The 18,578-nt window shown below is 45.7% G+C and overlaps 1 protein-coding gene and 1 long non-coding RNA gene across 8 annotated transcripts in view; one reads left to right on the top strand and one right to left on the bottom strand.

Moving 5' to 3' along the window:
- The window catches only part of LOC140905474 (uncharacterized), a 54,320-nt gene extending 45,939 nt beyond the window's left edge, over nucleotides 1-8,381 (top strand). Inside the window, exons 3-4 of the long non-coding RNA XR_012156861.1 lie at nucleotides 1,529-1,618; nucleotides 8,065-8,381. This is a non-coding gene — a long non-coding RNA (uncharacterized LOC140905474). The remainder of the gene's footprint in view (nucleotides 1-1,528; nucleotides 1,619-8,064) is intronic.
- Nucleotides 1-18,578, bottom strand: part of TASOR2 (transcription activation suppressor family member 2) — a 98,237-nt gene that overhangs the window by 58,561 nt on the left and 21,098 nt on the right. For 4 of the 7 annotated variants that reach the window (XM_073328880.2, XM_073328885.2, XM_073328886.2 and 1 more), the window contains exons 1-2: nucleotides 17,508-17,612; nucleotides 697-842 (exon numbers count right to left, since the gene is read on the bottom strand). In XM_073328880.2, the coding sequence (XP_073184981.2) occupies nucleotides 697-842; nucleotides 17,508-17,538 (177 nt within the window). In that variant the 5' untranslated portion in view covers nucleotides 17,539-17,612. Of the gene's footprint in view, nucleotides 1-696; nucleotides 843-17,507; nucleotides 17,613-18,367; nucleotides 18,454-18,578 lie in introns of those variants that run through there. The other 3 variants (XM_073328884.2, XM_073328883.2, XM_073328882.2) reach the window with 3 other exon arrangements.

The following is an 18,578-nucleotide window of genomic DNA, read 5'->3' as shown; positions in this document are numbered from 1 at the left end:
GTCTCTAAGGTGCCACAAGTACTCCTTTTCTTTTTGCTCTACAGCCTTAGCTAAGAAGTCAGTTGGCTTTTAGCTCATGCGGTAGAAGCTCATGCACTAAGCTCCAGAGATCCCCTGGTTTGATCCCGCCCGCTGACAACTGGGGTCTGTCGGCATTACACATGAATGTTTGCAAGAGGAGTTAAGGGAAGAGCATAGGGAGCTATCCTGGTCACAGGTAGATGGAGGACCTGACATATCCCAGCCAGGGCCACGATAAAAGGAGAGACATCCTGATTTAACTTGGGGCTCAAATCAGCATGAAGCAGCTCATGCTCCACGCGAAAAGCCCTCGAGCATAAGCATCGCATTAGCATTTCAACCGGGCCTGAGGGCCCCCCATGACTTGAAGAGGAGGCCCTGCAGCTGCAGATTTTGCAGCCTTTATTCCACAGTCAAAGGAAGGAGTGGGGTAGGGAGCAGAAGGGTCAAGAAGAAAAAAGAAAGAAAATGCTCGACTCATTCAGGAATTGTAAATTGGGCAAAGGTCACAATGGGACGTATAAATTAACTGAACTCTGGAAACGAAAGAATCAAAACATCTGCCACAAATGGCAGGCAAAAAAAACAATGGAACATAACAGAACCCTGGAAGACACGGAAGAAATTCCCTCCTTTGCAAAACCTTTAACTAAACCCCTCGCCCACGAAACATACCTCCTTTAAAAATACATCATTATTCACCAAAGTCACTCGACTGTACTGAAAGCCATTCCGAGATGTGGAATCCAAATATGAGTTATGCAGCACCGAAACTGCTGACTGGTAAAGGGAACTTGAATCCACTGGCATTTGGTGAAAAGCTGTAAGTAAAACAATAAAGAAGTGAAAATATTCAAGAAGACAGTGTGTGTACACAGATCACCACGAGGGTCTCTTCTGATTTTGGTAGCAGCTGAGCAAAAACAACAACAAAAATTGCTAAACTTATTGATAATTCAACAAACCCTGACATTAAATTACAATTAAAAATGTAAAATAAAATTGAGGACATAGGGAAGGGAGGTCTCACCTCATTTCCCTGGTGCCTGTAACTCAGTTCTACGTAGGACTTGTATATCAATCTCTCTGTTTGAATTGGGAAGGCTCTTGGTAGCAACTACCCTCAAATTCATGTAACCTACAATACTTTATAGCTGCAGTTTAAACTACTATCAAACAGGAAGAATAAGCGTTCACTGTTCTCCTCTAGCTTCATTAATAACCTCTAACAACTACTGAGTTCAGTCCCCACACTTTTCTCACAGGACCCCTTCTCTCAACCCCCTCTAAAGAGACATGATGCTGAGGAAGCCTTATTTTATTCCGAGCAAGCACACCTTCAAATTCCTTTTCACAGCCCTGTTTTGGTTTGTTTGCAAATGATATAAATGTAATACCAAAGAGAATAACATTTAAATAATAGGGACAAATGAGACCCTACAGCAAATTATGTTTGTGATTCCTAATAATGCCAGATTTGATCATAATATTACAAATATCATTTTAGATCTGTTGTCTCTCTGCTGAGCAGTAGCAGAGGTTGGGACCTTGGGAGTTGGCTTTGTCTTGGAGGAGAAATCAATGATGTGGAGTCAAGGTATTTTCTCTGTGTAACTTGTTTATTTACACTATATACACCAGTCATTGAACAAAGGTCACTAACCACATGCAGGCAATCCCAATCCCTTGTTAAGAAATGTCAGGCCAAACACCAATGCCCATTCCCAGGAAGCCACTCTTCAGCAGTAAGAATAGTTAGAGAGAATGATTAAAGCAGAAAAACTCATGGTTTACCACAGCTCCCTCAAAAGAGCGGTGGTAAACAGCCAGTCAGTCACAAAACTAACACAAATACAGACTAACACGGCTGCTACTCTGAAACCTGACATCAATACAGTGTTCAGACCGCATACTGCTCACATGCTAAGAAAAGGCATTTGCAAACCCCCGTGTAACAGTAGCAACTGGTGATTCATGCCATAACAGATCCCAAACTATATGTAAATATATTTGACTAGGGAAAAACAAACAGTGTGTTACTATAGAGCTATAGTTGCTAAAATCCATTCAGAGAAAACACAAACACTTAAAATACAGGAAATCCTGAATTAAGGTTCTTAGACTTCACAAATCTTTACTACAGGTGAGGGTGCACAAGCCGGAAGCTTCAGTTCACAGGTTTAGTTTTCAGTACAGACAAATTACAAAAGACATTTTTGTAACTTGTGAACTTAAAATAGAACATGAGCCTGAAGTCACTGAAAGACAATAAATATGGAAGCTCACAATGCCATTTAGAGAGTAATTTTTCAGTGGATAGTGGTGCTTTAAGAAAGATACCAGGAGACCTGTAAAGGCAAGGGGTTAGATCTCACGTCAAAAGTATTATCTTCATCATAGCTATGACTAAGTAAGAGATCATTAATCTCTCTCACACCACATTTTTCACTTTTATGATCTCAGGTTTTTTTAAAGTGAGTTTGAAGGTTTTTCTTTTTTGCTTCTTTACAATAAAAAACGTCCCTAGTCCTCAAATCCCATTATCCCTGTCAATTACTCAGATCCAAAAAGATCTAACATAAGGAAAATAATAGGCCAACACTCCCAAACTTGCAAGCTTTTAATTTATTTAACATAGGCAATGTTGCCTATAACCTCAGAGTTATCTGATTTTGCATTTCTGCAGCATATGATTTGCAACAATAAAGGGAGATAAATTCTAGTTTTATATGGGTCAAATGAAACATATGAAGAAAGGCAATTATATCAGTGGAAAAACAGATTTAAATAATTGTTGTAATAAATGCATTTAGAGGACAGACAAGAATGGATATCAAGTTATAATTATGGAAATTAATTATTCGAAAGTGCCTTTTTCTCTTTTAACCTTCCTGTGGAAAAGTTACCTCTTTTTTCCCTGTTCACATTTGCCCTTTATCTATCCTGTATTGTACTAATCACTCTGTTGGGATTATTATTTAAAAAGCAGAAGTAAAAAAGTAAGAAGCAGAACTATTTTTCCTAAACACACAAAGATGAAAAATATAAACAGCTTAAAGAAAAACATCTGAAAGATATTAATCTATTTTCTCTTATTGAACCTAATGATGATTAAACGGAATATATTAGTTTGCTTTTTTCTGACCCCTCTTTTGTTTTTCTTTGTCTATAACTTTCCCGCTCACATCTTGAAGATATTAAAAAGATAACATGGGAGGTCAGACTTGTTCCTGTAAATCAGATGAGGAATTTTATAAAGGTAGAATAAAATTACCTCAACGGTTTCAATTGAAATACACTAGCTTTCTTCCCTTCCTGTCACAAATTTTATGAGAGTGCTGCTGTACGCTTTTACATTCCACCTCAGTGATGGCTGAATTTCATTGGTGAAGGAAGTAATAAAGGCCCGGTTCTTCAGATACGTAAGCTCATAAATCACTTTACTCACACAGGTAGTCCCTGTGATTTGAATGGGGCCAAGGCACAAAAGAAGATTAAACCAGCTAGAGACACAAAGAGTAACAAGAAAACATTCTACAAATACATTACAAGCAAGAGGAAGACCAAGGACAGGGTAGGCCCATTACTCAATGAGAGGGGGAAAACAATAACAGAAAATGTAGAAATGGCAGAAGTGCTAAATTACGTTTTTGTTTCAATTTTCACCAACAAATTTAGTAGCAATTGAACATCTAGCTTAATGAATGCCAGTGAACAGAAGATAGGATCAGAGGCTAAAATATGGAAAGAACAAGTTAAAAATTACTTAGACAAGTTAGATGTTTTCAAATCACCAGGGCCTGATGAAATACATCCTAGAATACTCAAGGAGGTGACTGAGGAGACATCTGAGCCATTAGCGATTATCTTCAAAAAGTCATGGAAGATAGGTGAGATTCCAGAGGATGGGAAAAGGGCAAATATAGTGCCTATCTATAAAAATGGGAATAAAGACAACCTGGGGAATTACAGATCAGTCATCTTAACTTCAGTGCCTGAAAGATAATGGAGCAAATAATTAAGCAATCAATGTGAAGAAACCTAGAAGATAATAATGTGATAAGTAACAGTTAGCACGGATTTGTCAAGAGCAAATCATGTCAAACCAACCTAATAGCTTTCTTTGACAGGGTAACAAGCCTGGGGCGAGGGGAAGTGGTAGATGTGGTATATCTTGACTTTAGTAAGGGTTTTGATACTGTCTGACAGTTTATGACTGTCTCATAAACTAGGGAAATACAGCCTAGATGGAGCTACTGTAAGATGGGTATGTAACTGGTTGGAAAACCATTCCCAGAGAATAGTTATCAGTGATTCACAGTCAACCTGGAAAGGCATAATGAGTGGGGTCCTGTAGGGATCAGTTCTGGGTCCGGTTCTGTTCAATATCTTCATCAATGATTTAGATCAGAGGTCAGCAACCTTTGGCACCCAGACAGTCAAGATAAAGCCACTGACTAAAGCAGTGGCTAGCACTTCCTTCAGCCAGTGCCTCTTCCCGCAGCTCCCATTGGCCAGGAATGGCGAACTGCAGCCAGTGGGAGCTGCGGGGCTCCATGCCTCTGGACCCTCCAGATAAACAAACTGGCCCGGCCTACCAGTGGCTTTACCCTGACAGGCTGCGTGCCAAAGGTTGCCAACCGCTGATTTAGATAATGGCATAGGAAGTACACTTATAAAGTATGCTGGGAGGGGTTGCAAGCGCTTTGAAGAACAGAATTAAAATTCAAAATGATCTGGTCAAACTGAAGAAATGGTCTGAAGTAAACAGGAAGAAATTCAATTAGGACAAATGCAAAGAACTCCACTTAGGAAAGAACAATCAATTCTACTCACGCAAAATGGGAAATGACTGCCTAAGAGGGAGAACTGAGGAAAGGGATTGGGGGGTCATAGTAGATCACAAGCTAAATATGCGTCAATAGTGTAACACTGTTGCAAAAAAAAGCAAACATCTTTCTGGGATGTATGAGCAGGAGTATTGTAAGCAAGACATGAGAAGTAATTCTTCTGCTCTACTCCGCGCTGATTAAGCCTCAACCGGAGTATTGTGTCCAGTTCTGGGCACCACATTTGAGGAAAGATGTGGACAAATTGGAGAAAGTCCAGAGGAGAGCAACGCAAATGATTCAAGTTCTAGAGAACATGGCCTATGAGGGAAGATTAAACAAACCCAGTTTTTTCAGTCTGGAGAAGAGAAGACTGAGGGGGGACATGATAACAGTTTTCAAGTCCATAAAAAGTTGTTACAAGGAGGAGGGAGACAAATTGTTCTCCTTAACCTCTGAGGATAGGATAAGAAGCAGTGGGCTTAACTTGCAGCAAGGGCAGTTCAGGTTGGACATTAGGGAAAGCTTCCTAACTGTCAGGGTGGTTAAGCACTGGAATAAATTGCCCAGGGAGATTGTGGAATCTCTGTCACTGGAGATTTTTAAGAGCAGGTTAGACAAACACCTGTCAGGGATAGTCCAGTTAATATTTAGTCCAGCCACAAGTGCGGGGACTGGCCTAGATGACCTCTCGAGGTCCCTTCCAGTCCTACGATTCTTACAAACACATAGGTGAGTAAGATTGGGGTGTTGGAGCGCTTCAGTGAGACTCCACACGCGTCTAAGAGTCTGCTTGCATGGATCCAATTACAGTATTGGGACCTGTGTTTGTCTAATGCCTTGGGATCCTTTGGAATAGAAAGCACTATTAAAGTGTCAGATACTCATGTATTATTGGCTGAGGGAAGGTAGGCCTTACACTCAACTCGATGGCATTTCTCTGTCTGCCTGTAAAGCAATCACTTTTGAATGCCACATTTGTAATTATATTTCTCGCTTTTTCTCTAATTCTCATTTAAACACTTCTGATTTACACCTGGTTTCAGGACCAGCGGTAGCCACTTACAGGAAGCTCCTATAATTCTCAGAACCTAATCAACAGAGGTGGTGGGCATGAAAGAGGGGGTTGTTGGCATAAGCCTACGGGACTCAATACTGAAATTCACAGGGGGAAATGCAGCCATTTGTATTTCACCACAAGTCTAGTGAAGATAAGCCCATTGGGGTGAGAAGTCCTGGGGCTCAACTGGGCCCAGAGACCCCATAAAGAGCTTGGGGGGCGGTGGAAGAGAATCTGAGGGGCAACAATCAACTGAGGGGTTAATCTCCAGGAATGTAGCTTACTAAATGGTCTCCCACAATGCTCAACCCCAGACTCCCCTGGGACTCTGTGCTTCCCCGTGTTGGATCTGTGGGGTAGGAGTGTGTGTGCACTCTCTGCTACTCCCGACTGGACTTTCTCTCTGATGTGTGCGTGTGTGAATCCTGAAAGAGCGGTGGGCAAATGGCAAGAGGAGAAGGGGGCAAGTGGGGGAGGTTTAGCTCTATTCTCTGAGCACCTGCATAGGTCCAGCTCTCTCAAACTAAACAAGGCACAGAAATGCCACAAAGCCATAAAAGTTCTAGCTGCAGAGAACATTTGTGCTCTTCCTTCCGATAGGAAGGTCCCCAGCTCTGCCACAACCTTCCGGAGTGACATTGGCCAAGCAAAAGTCAACCTGGGCCTCAGTTTCCCATCTGTAAAATGGGGCAGAGGCGGGATTGGGACTGTGTGTGAAAGAAGACTGGGAAGATGGCTTCCAATGCCAATGAATTGGGATCTGTTTGGGGCTGGGGACTGGACGTAGGGGTTCATTGGACGAGGTGGGGACGGGGGAAAGAAATTGAGGGAACGAGGTCTGAAAGAGGGTTGGGAAGATAGGTATGTGGGGCTGGGTGGGCAAAAGAAGAAGGGTGTGAGAGGTAGTTGGGGTGTGGGGGGGGGAGATGGGGTCCTTGGGCGGGGGAGGCTATGGTTGCGGGGGGCCTGGAGACTGGGAGTGGGGCACATGGGGGGGCTAAGTGGTTTGGGTGTGGAGGCATGGGGACTAAGGGGGTTGGGGTAGGGTTGAAAGGTGTGGGTGAGGGAAGATAGGATGGATAAGGTAGGGTTGGGGGCACAAGGGGGCTGAGTTTGGGGGAGATGGGAGCCAGGGGGGTTGGGAGTAGGGCCGAGGGGCTCAGGACTGAGAGTGTGGGTGGAGCCTGGGATTTGGGGGTAGGGCTGAGGGGGCAGGGGACATTGAGGGAGGCTGGTTGTGAGAGCACTGAAGGAAGGAGAAGGGTGAGACTGGAGGAGATGAGGCAGCATTGGGGGGCTTCCCCTTCCCCTCAACTGCGGGCCTGGCTCACTCCCCGGAGGCCGCTCCCCCTCCCACTCAAGCCCACCCGAGGGTGGTTACCTCTCTCCAAGTAGCCTGGCCTGTCTGTGGGCAGCAATCCCGGGTGAGCAGCTGACACCGGCGAAGCTAAGCACTGGGAGAGGGGCCAGCGGCGCATGCCCCTAGTGACAGAGACTGGCGGGAGTGGGGCCACTTGCAGGGGGGAGGGTGATCTGGGGAGCAGTTTGGGGAGGAAGGGGGAACATTTTACAGGGGGGCAGGATTCGGGGGCAGTTTTCAGGAGGTGGAGGCAGTTTTCAAAGGGAAGGGATCTGGGGGGCTGGGAGCCATGCCAGCATCACCCCACAACCTACACCAATGGAAGAGGTTTTCCGTTGCTATAGGAACACCCTCTCCCTGAGTGACGGTACCGTTCTTCTGTTGACGTAGCTGCATCTACTGGAGGGCGGGTCAGGTCAGCTCAGTTACAGCCCTCACACCCCTGACCGACGTACCTATGTCAATCTAAATATTAAGCGAAGACCAGAGCGAATAGTGTAAAACCCACTTATATATAACTGCAGCCACACTGAGCGGTTGTACTGCTTTAACTGTACCAGCAAACAAGATTCACCCTGCTAACTGACAGTGATAATGATACAAAAGCAGTCCTCAGACTCCTAGCAATGACAGCAGGAGACTATTGAGCGTGCCCAGCAAGTCCTTCAGTGCCCTACGGTCTGCGCCAACTCCCACTGAAATCAGTGGCCGTCTTTCTACTTCTTTCAAAGGGGGCTGGATTGGGCCCTGCAAGTGGCTACAGCCTGATGTTTTGGCTTTTCTTTGCATAACAGATCTTCTCCGAAGGTTCACCAGAGAGCAACTGGGCCTTGTGTACGGTCATGTCTTCGGTTGGAGAAGGGGCTGATGGTAAGAGGATGGAACTGCAGGCTTTACCCATGTCTGGCCTCGCCGCATTACACGACTGATGACAGCATCTGCCATGAATGACTTTTCCCGGCTAACTTCAGAAATGTAATTGGGTTAATCTGCTAAAAAACATCATGGGCCCCTTCATGGCTTGAAGATTCAATCCCCTCTTTCTTGCCCTACTTCCAAATAAAACCCCACACAATTATTGGGACCCTCCCACCATTCCTCTGCAACATGATCTGTCTTTTAAGTAAAATAAGAGCCAGAGGAATGCTGAACTTCAGCCCAGGGGTGGGCAAGTTTTTTGGCCCGAGGGCCACATCTGGGTATGGAAATTGTATGGTGGCCCATGAACGTTCACGAAATTGGGGGTTGGGGTGCGGGAGGGGGTGAGGGCTCTGGGGTGGGGCCAGAAATGAGGAGCTCAGGGTGCAGGAGGGGGCTCCGGACTGAGGCAGGGAGTTGGGGTACAGAGGGGGTGAGGGCTCCGGCTGGGGATGAGGGGTTGTAGGTGCAGGAGGGGGCTCCGGGCTGGGACTGAGGGGTTTGGAGGATGGGAGGGGGATCAGGGCTGGGGCATGGGGTTGGAGTGTGGGAGGGGGATCAGGGGTGCAGGCTCAGGGCGGCGCTTACCTCAAGCAGCTTGCCGAAGCACTGGCATGTCACCCCTCCAGCTCCTACACGGAGGTGCAGCCAGGTGGCTCTGCACACAGCTCTGTCCATAGGCACCGCCCCGCAGCTCCCACTGGCCGCAGTTCCTGGCCAATGGGAGCTGCAGGGGCAGCGCTTGGGGCGGGGGCAAGGGGGACATGCTGCTGCTTCCAGGAGCTGCGCAGAGTGGGGCAAGCCCCTGGCTGGAGCACCAGAGCTGGGCAAGCCCCGGACCCTGCTCCCTGGTGGGAGCTCAAGGGACGGATTAAAACATCTGGATGGCTGTAGTTTGTCCACCCCTGCCTCATCCTTTGTCTCTCATCACCCAGGTTTGCAGAATTATTAACATATTCCGTCAGTAGTACGTTTTTCCTGGTGTCCAAAACTAGCTCCACAGTCTGCCTGGGGGAAAGGCAGCAGCATGCAGCTAATTCTAGCCATTTAGTTACTTTTCCTTTTTGTGGCCAAATGCCACATCCAGTGTGGACTATTTGTGACTTGGAACACACAATTTGGCAGACAGCAGAACTCAAGTGAACAGTGAAGACTCTGATTTCAGACTCCTCTGGCTTGTTTGAGCTGCAGAGTTAGCTCAGGTGATCAGCACCCAGGTTAGCTTAGCCCTGGTGTGAGCAGCCGCCCTGTAATGCCCTACCCGAGTGACTGTGTCCGCACTGGTGCTGCGCTCCCCTAGCCTTCTGGGGGCACATCCCACGGTTCTTTGTGCAACAGTACGCTGAGCTGCTGTTTCCCAGTGAATTGTGGGAGAACACGTCCGTCCCTCTGGGCACACGGGGGGGAATTATGGGATGGCACTGGAGGACTGAGAACTCAAGTGGTTTAACTTGTGTCCATACTGCAAAGTGGGCGGGTTACCTGCCTAAGTGAAAGCAGAATTCAGGCTCTAATCCACCCCCTCTCTGAACAAGCTAGCCCTGGCTGAAAGCACCACTAAACTCAGGTGAGAGGCTTTTATGGGTTGAGAGGGAGGTGGCAACACCCAGGTAAATGCCTCATGTGGCCTAATGAACCACAAAAACCAGAGTGAAACGGATGGCAGATCTTGTCCTTAAACACAAGAATGTTTAAATGATATGCTGCCATCACTACAAGCCTGTTGGTGGATTTACTCTTGAGTCACTATTGCTTTGATAATTGTTTAAGGAATTTTGAATGATAATTTTCATTATTAAAAACCCTACGCTACAAGTTTGCCACTGGGCCTTGTGCGTCCTTCTTATAAGTCTCAGTCCTGCAAATATTACCAGGCATGGTGCTTACTACTGAGAGTAGCACCACTGAATTTGAACACACTGGCTGCATTAGTAAAGTTACTTGTATGTGTTAGTATTTGCAGCATTGAGAACCTTAGACCACATCTAGCTGGTTGTCCTTCTATATTAGCTAAGCTGCAGGTGAACACCACACTGAGCCTAAAGAAAGAGAATATAGGGTCATAAACCTGTACAAGCAGGAGAATGCATTTTAAGGGCCCGATGGACTGAAATCAATGAGAATTTTAAGTGCTTGGTATCTTTCAGGATCAGGTTCAACAAGGCGACCTCACAAGAGCCTGAGAAGCTTTCTGAAATGTGACAGAAACAGAACATTTATAGTTAACTAGAAACAAGGAGTTGTGCTACCTAAGGCATACGCTATTCAGTAAAAACTGGAGAAAATTTTAAAAGTTAGTATGTAGATATGTATCAGAGGAAACAATTACAGAAAATGCAACAAATCTGGAAATTCAGTAAAATTCTCAGGTTCTCTTTAAGGCTAAAGGGGCCCTTTCAACTATATTTAGGCCCAAATTTAGATTCTGCATTGAAAAAAAGTTGTAAAACTTAAAAAAATTGAAAGCTTTTTTAATTTTAATGGAAACAGCTGTTTCCGTTTTAAACATTCTCCTGTTGTGTCTGCACTGTACCGAGAAGCTGAAAGTGAAACATAGAAGAACAGAAACAAAAGTGAAACTGCCTATTTCCCCCACTATCTTAGCTGAGTATCATAAGAGAAAGAAAAGTAATAGCTTAAATGGTGAAAAGGAAATTAGATTTGTAATGCTGATTTAATAATCCCAGGCATTCAGTTATTATACAAGTTGTACTGAGAGTCCCTTGAATTCTGCAGCGTAAAATGAGTAGTCTTACATACTTGATTAAATCTTTTTAACTTTGAGTCTTTAACTATATTCTGTAATCATTCTTTGCTATTTAAGTGCCAATCCTGGAAACACCTATGCAGGTGAGTAACTTTACTCACCCACCTACTCCTCTGGATATCTGTGGGGTTATTCACATGTGTAAAGTTACTCTTAGGCATCAAAGTTTGCAGGACCAGCGCCTCCATTTATAAATATATTAAGTCTGTAAGGCATTGAGACATGTTAATATGAAATATACTTTTTTATCATCTGACTACGACAAACTATTCCTAATTAGTAAGATAATGTAAAATTCATTTAGGTCATTGCTCCAAGAGTAACAATACACATAGAATTAACAGACTGTTCCACGGTTAAGTATTATTATGGGTACTTGGAAACTGGCCACCAGAGGCCAACCCAGGACGTAGTCTACCAATCATTTCATGGATCAAGTGACTATATAAAGCATATAGTGCAGTGTTTCGGAACAAACACATACTGCATTGCAATGAACAGATGCTTAGAAGTTAATTCCTTTGCTGTATGTCAGAATCTTTACCTGTAGAACAAAACACTATAATTACAGGGAAGGCAAATGATTTCAGCCTAGATTCATATCAATATTGACTGTCTACTTCTAAGTACAGTTCTGCACGGTTAGATTCTTGCCAGGGAATCGGCAAATCATAGTATAGGAAAGACAATTAGAATTTTCTTTGACAAATCTCTATATGCAGCTAGGTGGCACCAGAATGTTTCAGAGAGCAAGATGGATAAAGCTGCAAGCATCTCTGATAGTTAGGGGACTTGCCATGCCATATTCAGTCCCCCTTTTTTTTTTTTACTTAATGTTTTCTTTTATTTAAAAGATCACCACAAAATATCATATTCATAAATTTACTTTCTGGAATGAAGCAGAATGTGTTAAGTGTTCGGAATTCCTTTTTTACATTTAAAAGTCAATTTTATGGAGTAGAAGTGAGTTTATATGGGAGTTTTTTGTTCTTAAAATCTTTTCCACATTGAAGATGCAAATAAGTCGTGGGCTATTATTGGTTTGGAATACACCCACACAAATGCATGTCTTTGTCTTAAATTAAGTATTAGTGTTAGACAAATGGTTCTTATCTCAGAAGCAGATTAGGCAGGCAGGATTCATTTCAAGAAATTTGCTTGAATAGTACAGAGTGAGACCCTTACAAGAGCGAGACAGATTTTTGCGAGCAAAACTATTACAACCTTGTTCCTTCCTACAAATTGGACAATCCCACTGTCTCTCTTCTTTTCTCTACTGTTCCCCTTCATCATCTCCTCCATTGTTCCCTGACCTATTCTCTCTCCCTTGGCCATTACCCCTTCCCCCCCTTTCTCTCCATGAGCTCGCCACTATGAGACACTGGCAACAGTTATAGTATTGTATCAGAGGCACAGGTAGCATTGAGAAGGGTTTAAAGTACCACGTGCTTCTAGTGATCCGAGTTGTAGGGCCAGGGGGATAAACATGACATAATAGATCAAGGGTATGCCTAGGAGACAGTCATGCAGCTTGAGGTGAATCCTGGGGATGGGAGTACTTGCAAGGCTGTATGTTCAGATCCCGGAGCAAGGGAGTGCCTGAGTAATCACCTTTGCCCGTGAGATCAGCATTAATAATTTCTGGAAAAAGCCAGGCTAGTTGCAGCCACCTGGATGTTCTGAAGAAAAAGAAGAGGATTCCAACATCTTTTTGTATTTCACATTTTCCTAGGCCTATGTGGCCTGATCCAACCTCCATTAAAGCAACAGGAGTCTTTCTATTTACCTCAGTGTACCCTGAGTCAGGCCCCTGGGAGGCGAATTTTAAAAGAATATGTAATTATCACATTGGAGTGATTGTGGCATGAAGGCATCTCCTATGCTACGATGGAAAAAAGCCTTAACGAGTCGGACCACTGGTCCAGTATCCCATCTGACGACAGCTGATAGCATTAGCGATTTCCTATAACTGACAATTACAGACTAACCTGTCCATAGGGGAAGTTTCTTTATAACCCCAGGAAGCTATTTTTACCGAGATGTATGAGCACTCATAGTGCCCAAATCGAGGGGAGCTGCAGGTCTTTACCACTTGGGAAGATCAGACAGAAAGGTGTTTCAAGTTAGGCACCCAAAATCAGTAAACATTCCTGGAAAATTTTAGTTTCTTATTCTCAAATACCTCCCTGGGTGGCTTCACTTATTCTTTTGTAGTTGGAATAGGGAGATCATCTCCTTTGATGGTCCAGTAATTGGTTGCCATCCTGTTGTGGATTCACTTAACTGCAAATACTTATCCGATTGAGTATTCCCAAACCTACCACACTTTCACTATGACTTAAAGACCTTTTAGCACTTAGGAAATTAGTGATACTTTTCCTTGCAGCCTACACACCTAGAAGAGTATGCTCACAATCTTCTGATCCTCAAACAACATGCCACATTTCTTATTTCTATCTTTTTTCAGGCCTCGGTTTTCTCTTTTGCTCTGGTTCACCTGATTCACTTTAAATGTTTCCCTGTTCCTTGCTCTCTGTATTGGATGTCTTTGGGCATGATTTAGCTTTCTCCCTTCTGGTTCCTCTACGATCTTCCTCCAACAAAACTGATTCATATCGCTCTCCTGATTTTTCTGAATCACACCAATGTAGATTTAGGTTAGATATTAGGAAAAACTTTCTAAATATAAGGATAGTTAAGCACTGGAACAAGTTGGAGGTTTTTAAGAACAGGTTAGATAAACATCTGTCAGGGATGGTCTAGGTATACTTGGTCCTGTCTCAGGGAAGGCGGATGTACTAGCCCTACATTTCTAAGATTATGGCTCACCAAAATCCACTCACCACTTTTAACAACCTTCAGTTTTCTGTCCCCCAAAGCATGCGTGTACAGTGTTAAACAAGTTAGAGTGCAGTAGAACCTCAGAGTTACGAACATCTAGGAAATGGAGGTTGTGCGTAACTCTGAAACGTTCGTAACACTGAACAAAAACATGATGGTGGTTCTTTCAAAAGTTGACAACTGAACATTGACTTAACACAGCTTTGAAACTTTACTATGCAGAAGACAAATGCTGCTTTTAACCATTTTAATTTAAATGAAACAAGCACAGAAACAGGTTCCTTACCTTGTCAAGTATTTTTTGTAACTTCCCCTTTATTTTTTTTAGTAGTTTTATATTTAAACACAGCACTATCCTGTATTTGCTTTTTTTTTTTTTTTTTGGTCTGTGCTGCGGCCTGATTGCGTACTTCCGGTTCCAAATGAGATGTGCGGTTAACCGGTCAGTTCATAACTCCAGTGTTCATAACTCTGAGGTTCTATTGTATTCCCTTTCATTTTTGTGTCTAATCAGTTTCACTTTCTGATTCACGGGTAGAAGCACAATGATGACAAATTTGGGTATCCAGGGAAGCCTGGGGAAGTTTAAATCCACTAGAAGGATATTTTAAAGAAATATTTTGAATAGGTTTTGCATTAAAAAAAAACAAAACAACACAACAAAACCCAAACTTGGATTTTGGGCCTATATTTCCTATTAATGTAAGAGGGGCATCGATACTATGGAAAAAATGCAATATTTATACCTGAATTAAACATAAAACAGCATTTTCTTGTGGTAAGAGCAGAGGATAGGGAGTCAAAAGTCCTGGATTCTAGTCCAGGCTCAGAAACTGACATCTTTTGTGACCTTAGGCAAGTCTTTACACCAGATTTTTCAAACTTGGATGCCTAAAGTTAGGCATTGACATACGGGCGGATACTCAGGCATTCCGAGTACCCAGGCTGCCCTATCAATTTAAATAGGAGCTAGGGTGCTTAGCACCCCCAAAGATCAGTCCACTGATTTAGGCACCCACATTTGAACATGTTGAGTGAGGCTCACAAAGAACCTTAGGTGTCTCAGTCTGCGGTTTAGGCACCTAAGCCCAGTTTTAGGCCTCACTGCGACGCATAAAATTCCTGCCGAACCCCGTAGGCGCCTAAATGCACTCGCTCCCTAAATTTTCAGAATAGCAGTTGCCTCAGTGTCTGGTTTCTGCCTCTGGGCATGTGCACTCCTGCCTCCTTCTGGACACCTATTTCCCTCCTAAACCCTAGTGATTCACGAACCAGGGGATGAGAGGTCTAGCTCACCTGTGAGGCCCAATCCAGCCTAGGGGCCACCTATTAGAACGGGTCCCGTTTATAATCTGGCAGAGGGAGGTTGTAGTGGAGGTGCCCACCTTATAGCTTTTATCTCAGTGGTTAGAGCACTCACCAGGGATGTGAGAGACCGAGGTTCAGTTCCCCTGAGGGGCGGGTGGAGGAAAGGATTCGCACAGAAATCTCCCACTTCTCAGGACAGTGCTCTAATCACCGAGCTGTGGGATATTCTGGTGTGTGGGCTCCCCCACTCTCTCCTCTTGAAGCTGTTCCACTGTGAGCACCATGGATTAGGCTGACCTAACTATGGAGCTCAGGGTGTGAAATTTTTCACAGGGCTGAGCGATGACGCGGCTGGCTTGATCTAATTTTTAAGCATAGACCAGGCCAAGTGTTTCTCCCACACAGCCCAGCGTCTCCTCCTACTTGACTCAACCGTGAAGATATAATCATGTGCTTAAGTCCTCAGAGGAAATTACGTTGCTATCGTTGAGTCATGCTTACAGCTTCAAGTAGGCAGAAAAACAAAGCTGTGAAGTAGCAGAAAACCCTGCCTAAGTGCAGTGTCCTGACCAAATTGCAGTGGAGGTAATTTATTCCACCGATCACATACAGTGTATATTGGATAAAATATTCTTCACCTTCCCGCCAAACCTGCTGTTAGCTGACTAATCAGTTGCTGTGTTTCAACCCAGATGTGGTATTCCGGTGGTAGCGGAAGTAATCCTTATGTGTTGTGCCTACCTGCAGAAAACCATACCCTTTGGATGTGTGAGGAACTCTGTTTCCTCTTTAATTTTTTTTTTCCAATTGAATATATTAGATGTGCCTGAGCATTGAGAGAAGTCCTAAGGGTAATGGGAATCTCATGCCTAACTGAAGAGCAAAACAGACCAAACATTACATAACATTGCAGGATCAGGGTCAGAGAATGTGGACTCTAAAAAGATACGTCTACCCAGGAGCTGGGCGGTGCATTTCCCAAATTGGGTAGGTGTACAAGGTGTTAGGGCTGTTTGAGCTAGCACACTAAAATAGGGAGTGCGGCCACGGTGGCAAGGACTAGCCCCCCGAGTACAAACTCGCTTAACCCCTGTATAACAAATTACACACTCTTTAGGGCCGCAACAGTCGCCTTTGACTGTCCTGTACCTTTACAGCACTAAACAAATAATCTATCGCTAAGCAGAACACGGAAGCGACAAATGATAAATAAAGAACGGATTTTTCAGTCTTCAGTTGTGTGTAAATTGGACCCTTTACCATTTTTTCTGTCAATTTATAAGCACCTCTTATGAAATGCTGGCCGATTTTTACTGCCTCTGCTGATTTTCACTGCACTGGCAATAATAAAAGAATCTGAAGCATTGTGCAAAATTAATAAATAACTCAGGCCTTTGTCCTGCAACATGATCCACACAAGCAGGCCTCTCCAGGCGGAGAATCAGTGCAGGAGGGTCAGCTAATGCACATTGCAGACCCGGGACCTAAATAATAAGGGTCCAATACATAAATAAGCTGACCTCCTAGCTCTCTCCCCAAAACCCACTCACTTATCGCAACCAGGTAATTTTCTTCACACAAAAACCTTCCTGAGGCAGCAAGGCGATACAGAGATTTTGCTGTTCATCTCCAGATGCAGAAACGTTTGTTTGGAAATGCTACACATTACAATATTTCACGTACGGTCGCAATTCATCCATGGAAAAAGCGAAGAGACACTGTTTCTTTCTCGCCTGTGTATTTTTCAAGAGATCGCACCGACATGCAGGGTTTGCACAGATTTTTCTGTGGTGTTTATATTTGCCCTTTTCTTGCATTGCATTATCAACAGGTAAACTCTTTCTTTCTTCAGTGACCGCGTTGTTTGCCTGTTTAAATGATAACCCCCCCCCCTGGGAGCAGGCTCCATGTCTCCCTTGGCCTGGTTAGTACAGCATCAACGCCCACAGCCCTCGCTTTATATAGATACACACCTATAAAAATCATCTCTTCCCTCGCCCACCACTGGACAAGCCACAACTCTGCACCTGGGGCAGGCTCCTCAATACCCCCACGCACAAGGAAGGCTGAAACCACCACTGCAAGGAGGACGGCGCGTCCCCAGGGCTGAGGCTGCCCGCGACCCGCACAAACTCTCCCCGCAGCAGGAGAATCGCCTCCGGAGGGAAACGCACATCGACGTGCCCACCCGACTGCCCCTCCTGGGCGCCCCCATAAGGGTTAAACATTCAAGCCGAGCTGGGGACGGGGGGGGGGGAGACGGTGTCGTCGGATAGTTAAAAAACAAAACACAAAATCGCCCCCCCCCCCCAGTCTGAGCCCCTTTGCAGAGACGTGCCCTGCCAAGAGCAAACGCTGCCCAGAAGCCGCCCCCCCACCCCGGAGCCATCAGCCCCCGCTCACCTGCGGCTGCGGCGTCCTGCGGCTCCCCCATGGCGGCGGGCGTCTCCTCTCTGCCCCGCCGCCCCCCACCCGCTCCCTCAGCGGGGCAGCGCCGGACCCCGCCGCCCGTCCCCGCCGCCCCGCATGGCCGCGGCTGGCCTCCGCGTCCTCCCTGGGGGGGGGGGCTTTCCCGGCGCCTCCCCCGCCAGTCACAGACCCAGGGGGGCCTTTGCTGCCCCTGGGGCTCCGATCCAGGGGGGCAGAGAGGACGATGCTGCGGGGGGGCGGGCCGGGCAACCGCTCATTCAACTGCGGGGCAGCGGGGCGTTTGGGATCGTCCCTTCTCTCAAGCTCGCTCTAGGACGGCAACCCGCGGCCGGAGCAAAGGGGGGAGAAATGGCCAGGGATGCCGGGGAGGGTTTTTTTCCGCCCCCTCCTCTCTGGCAAGGCGGCCCGGTCTTCTCTCCCCTCTGCTCCCCTGGCCAGGGAAAGCGACATGGCTAAGCCAAGGGAAACATGTCCGACGCGGGCTCCGCTTTCGCAGGGGAGGCTGCACCCACCATCCGCCAGCCCCAGGAAGTAAAAAGGGAGCTGGGGAGGAAAAGGAGGGAGGAAGAAGGAGAGAAAGAAAGTGAAAACTGAACCGGAAAGCTAACGCGTTGTACTTCCCGCAAGGTCACCGTGCAGTCAACCCAGCAGCGGCGTTTGCAAACCAGCCACTGCCCTGCCAGAGAGGGAGCTGAGTCCCCTGAGTGCCACGAAGCTTTTAGTTTATTCCCGTGGCCATCGCCTATGCTGAGGGATTGTTGCCCCCACCCCCCGCAGGGCTGAGCTGAAAAACAATTGCGCCACAAAAGCTGATCCTCCGAAAGGGGTGTTACCGTGTGAACGGGGGTTTCAGTGGCGCACGCTCCGAATACACACTCGAATCCCCACTTCTCCTTCCCACCACGGCTTGGCAGCCTGGAGGGGATTTGGAAGGAAGAGCGAGATCTTGCATGTGTCAGTGAGACGTTTCCGTAAAAGCCTTCCTCGTTAGAGGGGGAGGCTTTAAACATGGGGCATCCAGCTCTGTAAACCCACACAGCCCGT

Source organism: Lepidochelys kempii, chromosome 1 (genome assembly GCF_965140285.1).
Source record: "Lepidochelys kempii isolate rLepKem1 chromosome 1, rLepKem1.hap1, whole genome shotgun sequence".
Taxonomy (NCBI): Eukaryota; Metazoa; Chordata; order Testudines; family Cheloniidae; genus Lepidochelys; species Lepidochelys kempii.
This window is presented reverse-complemented; position numbering and strand designations above follow the sequence as displayed.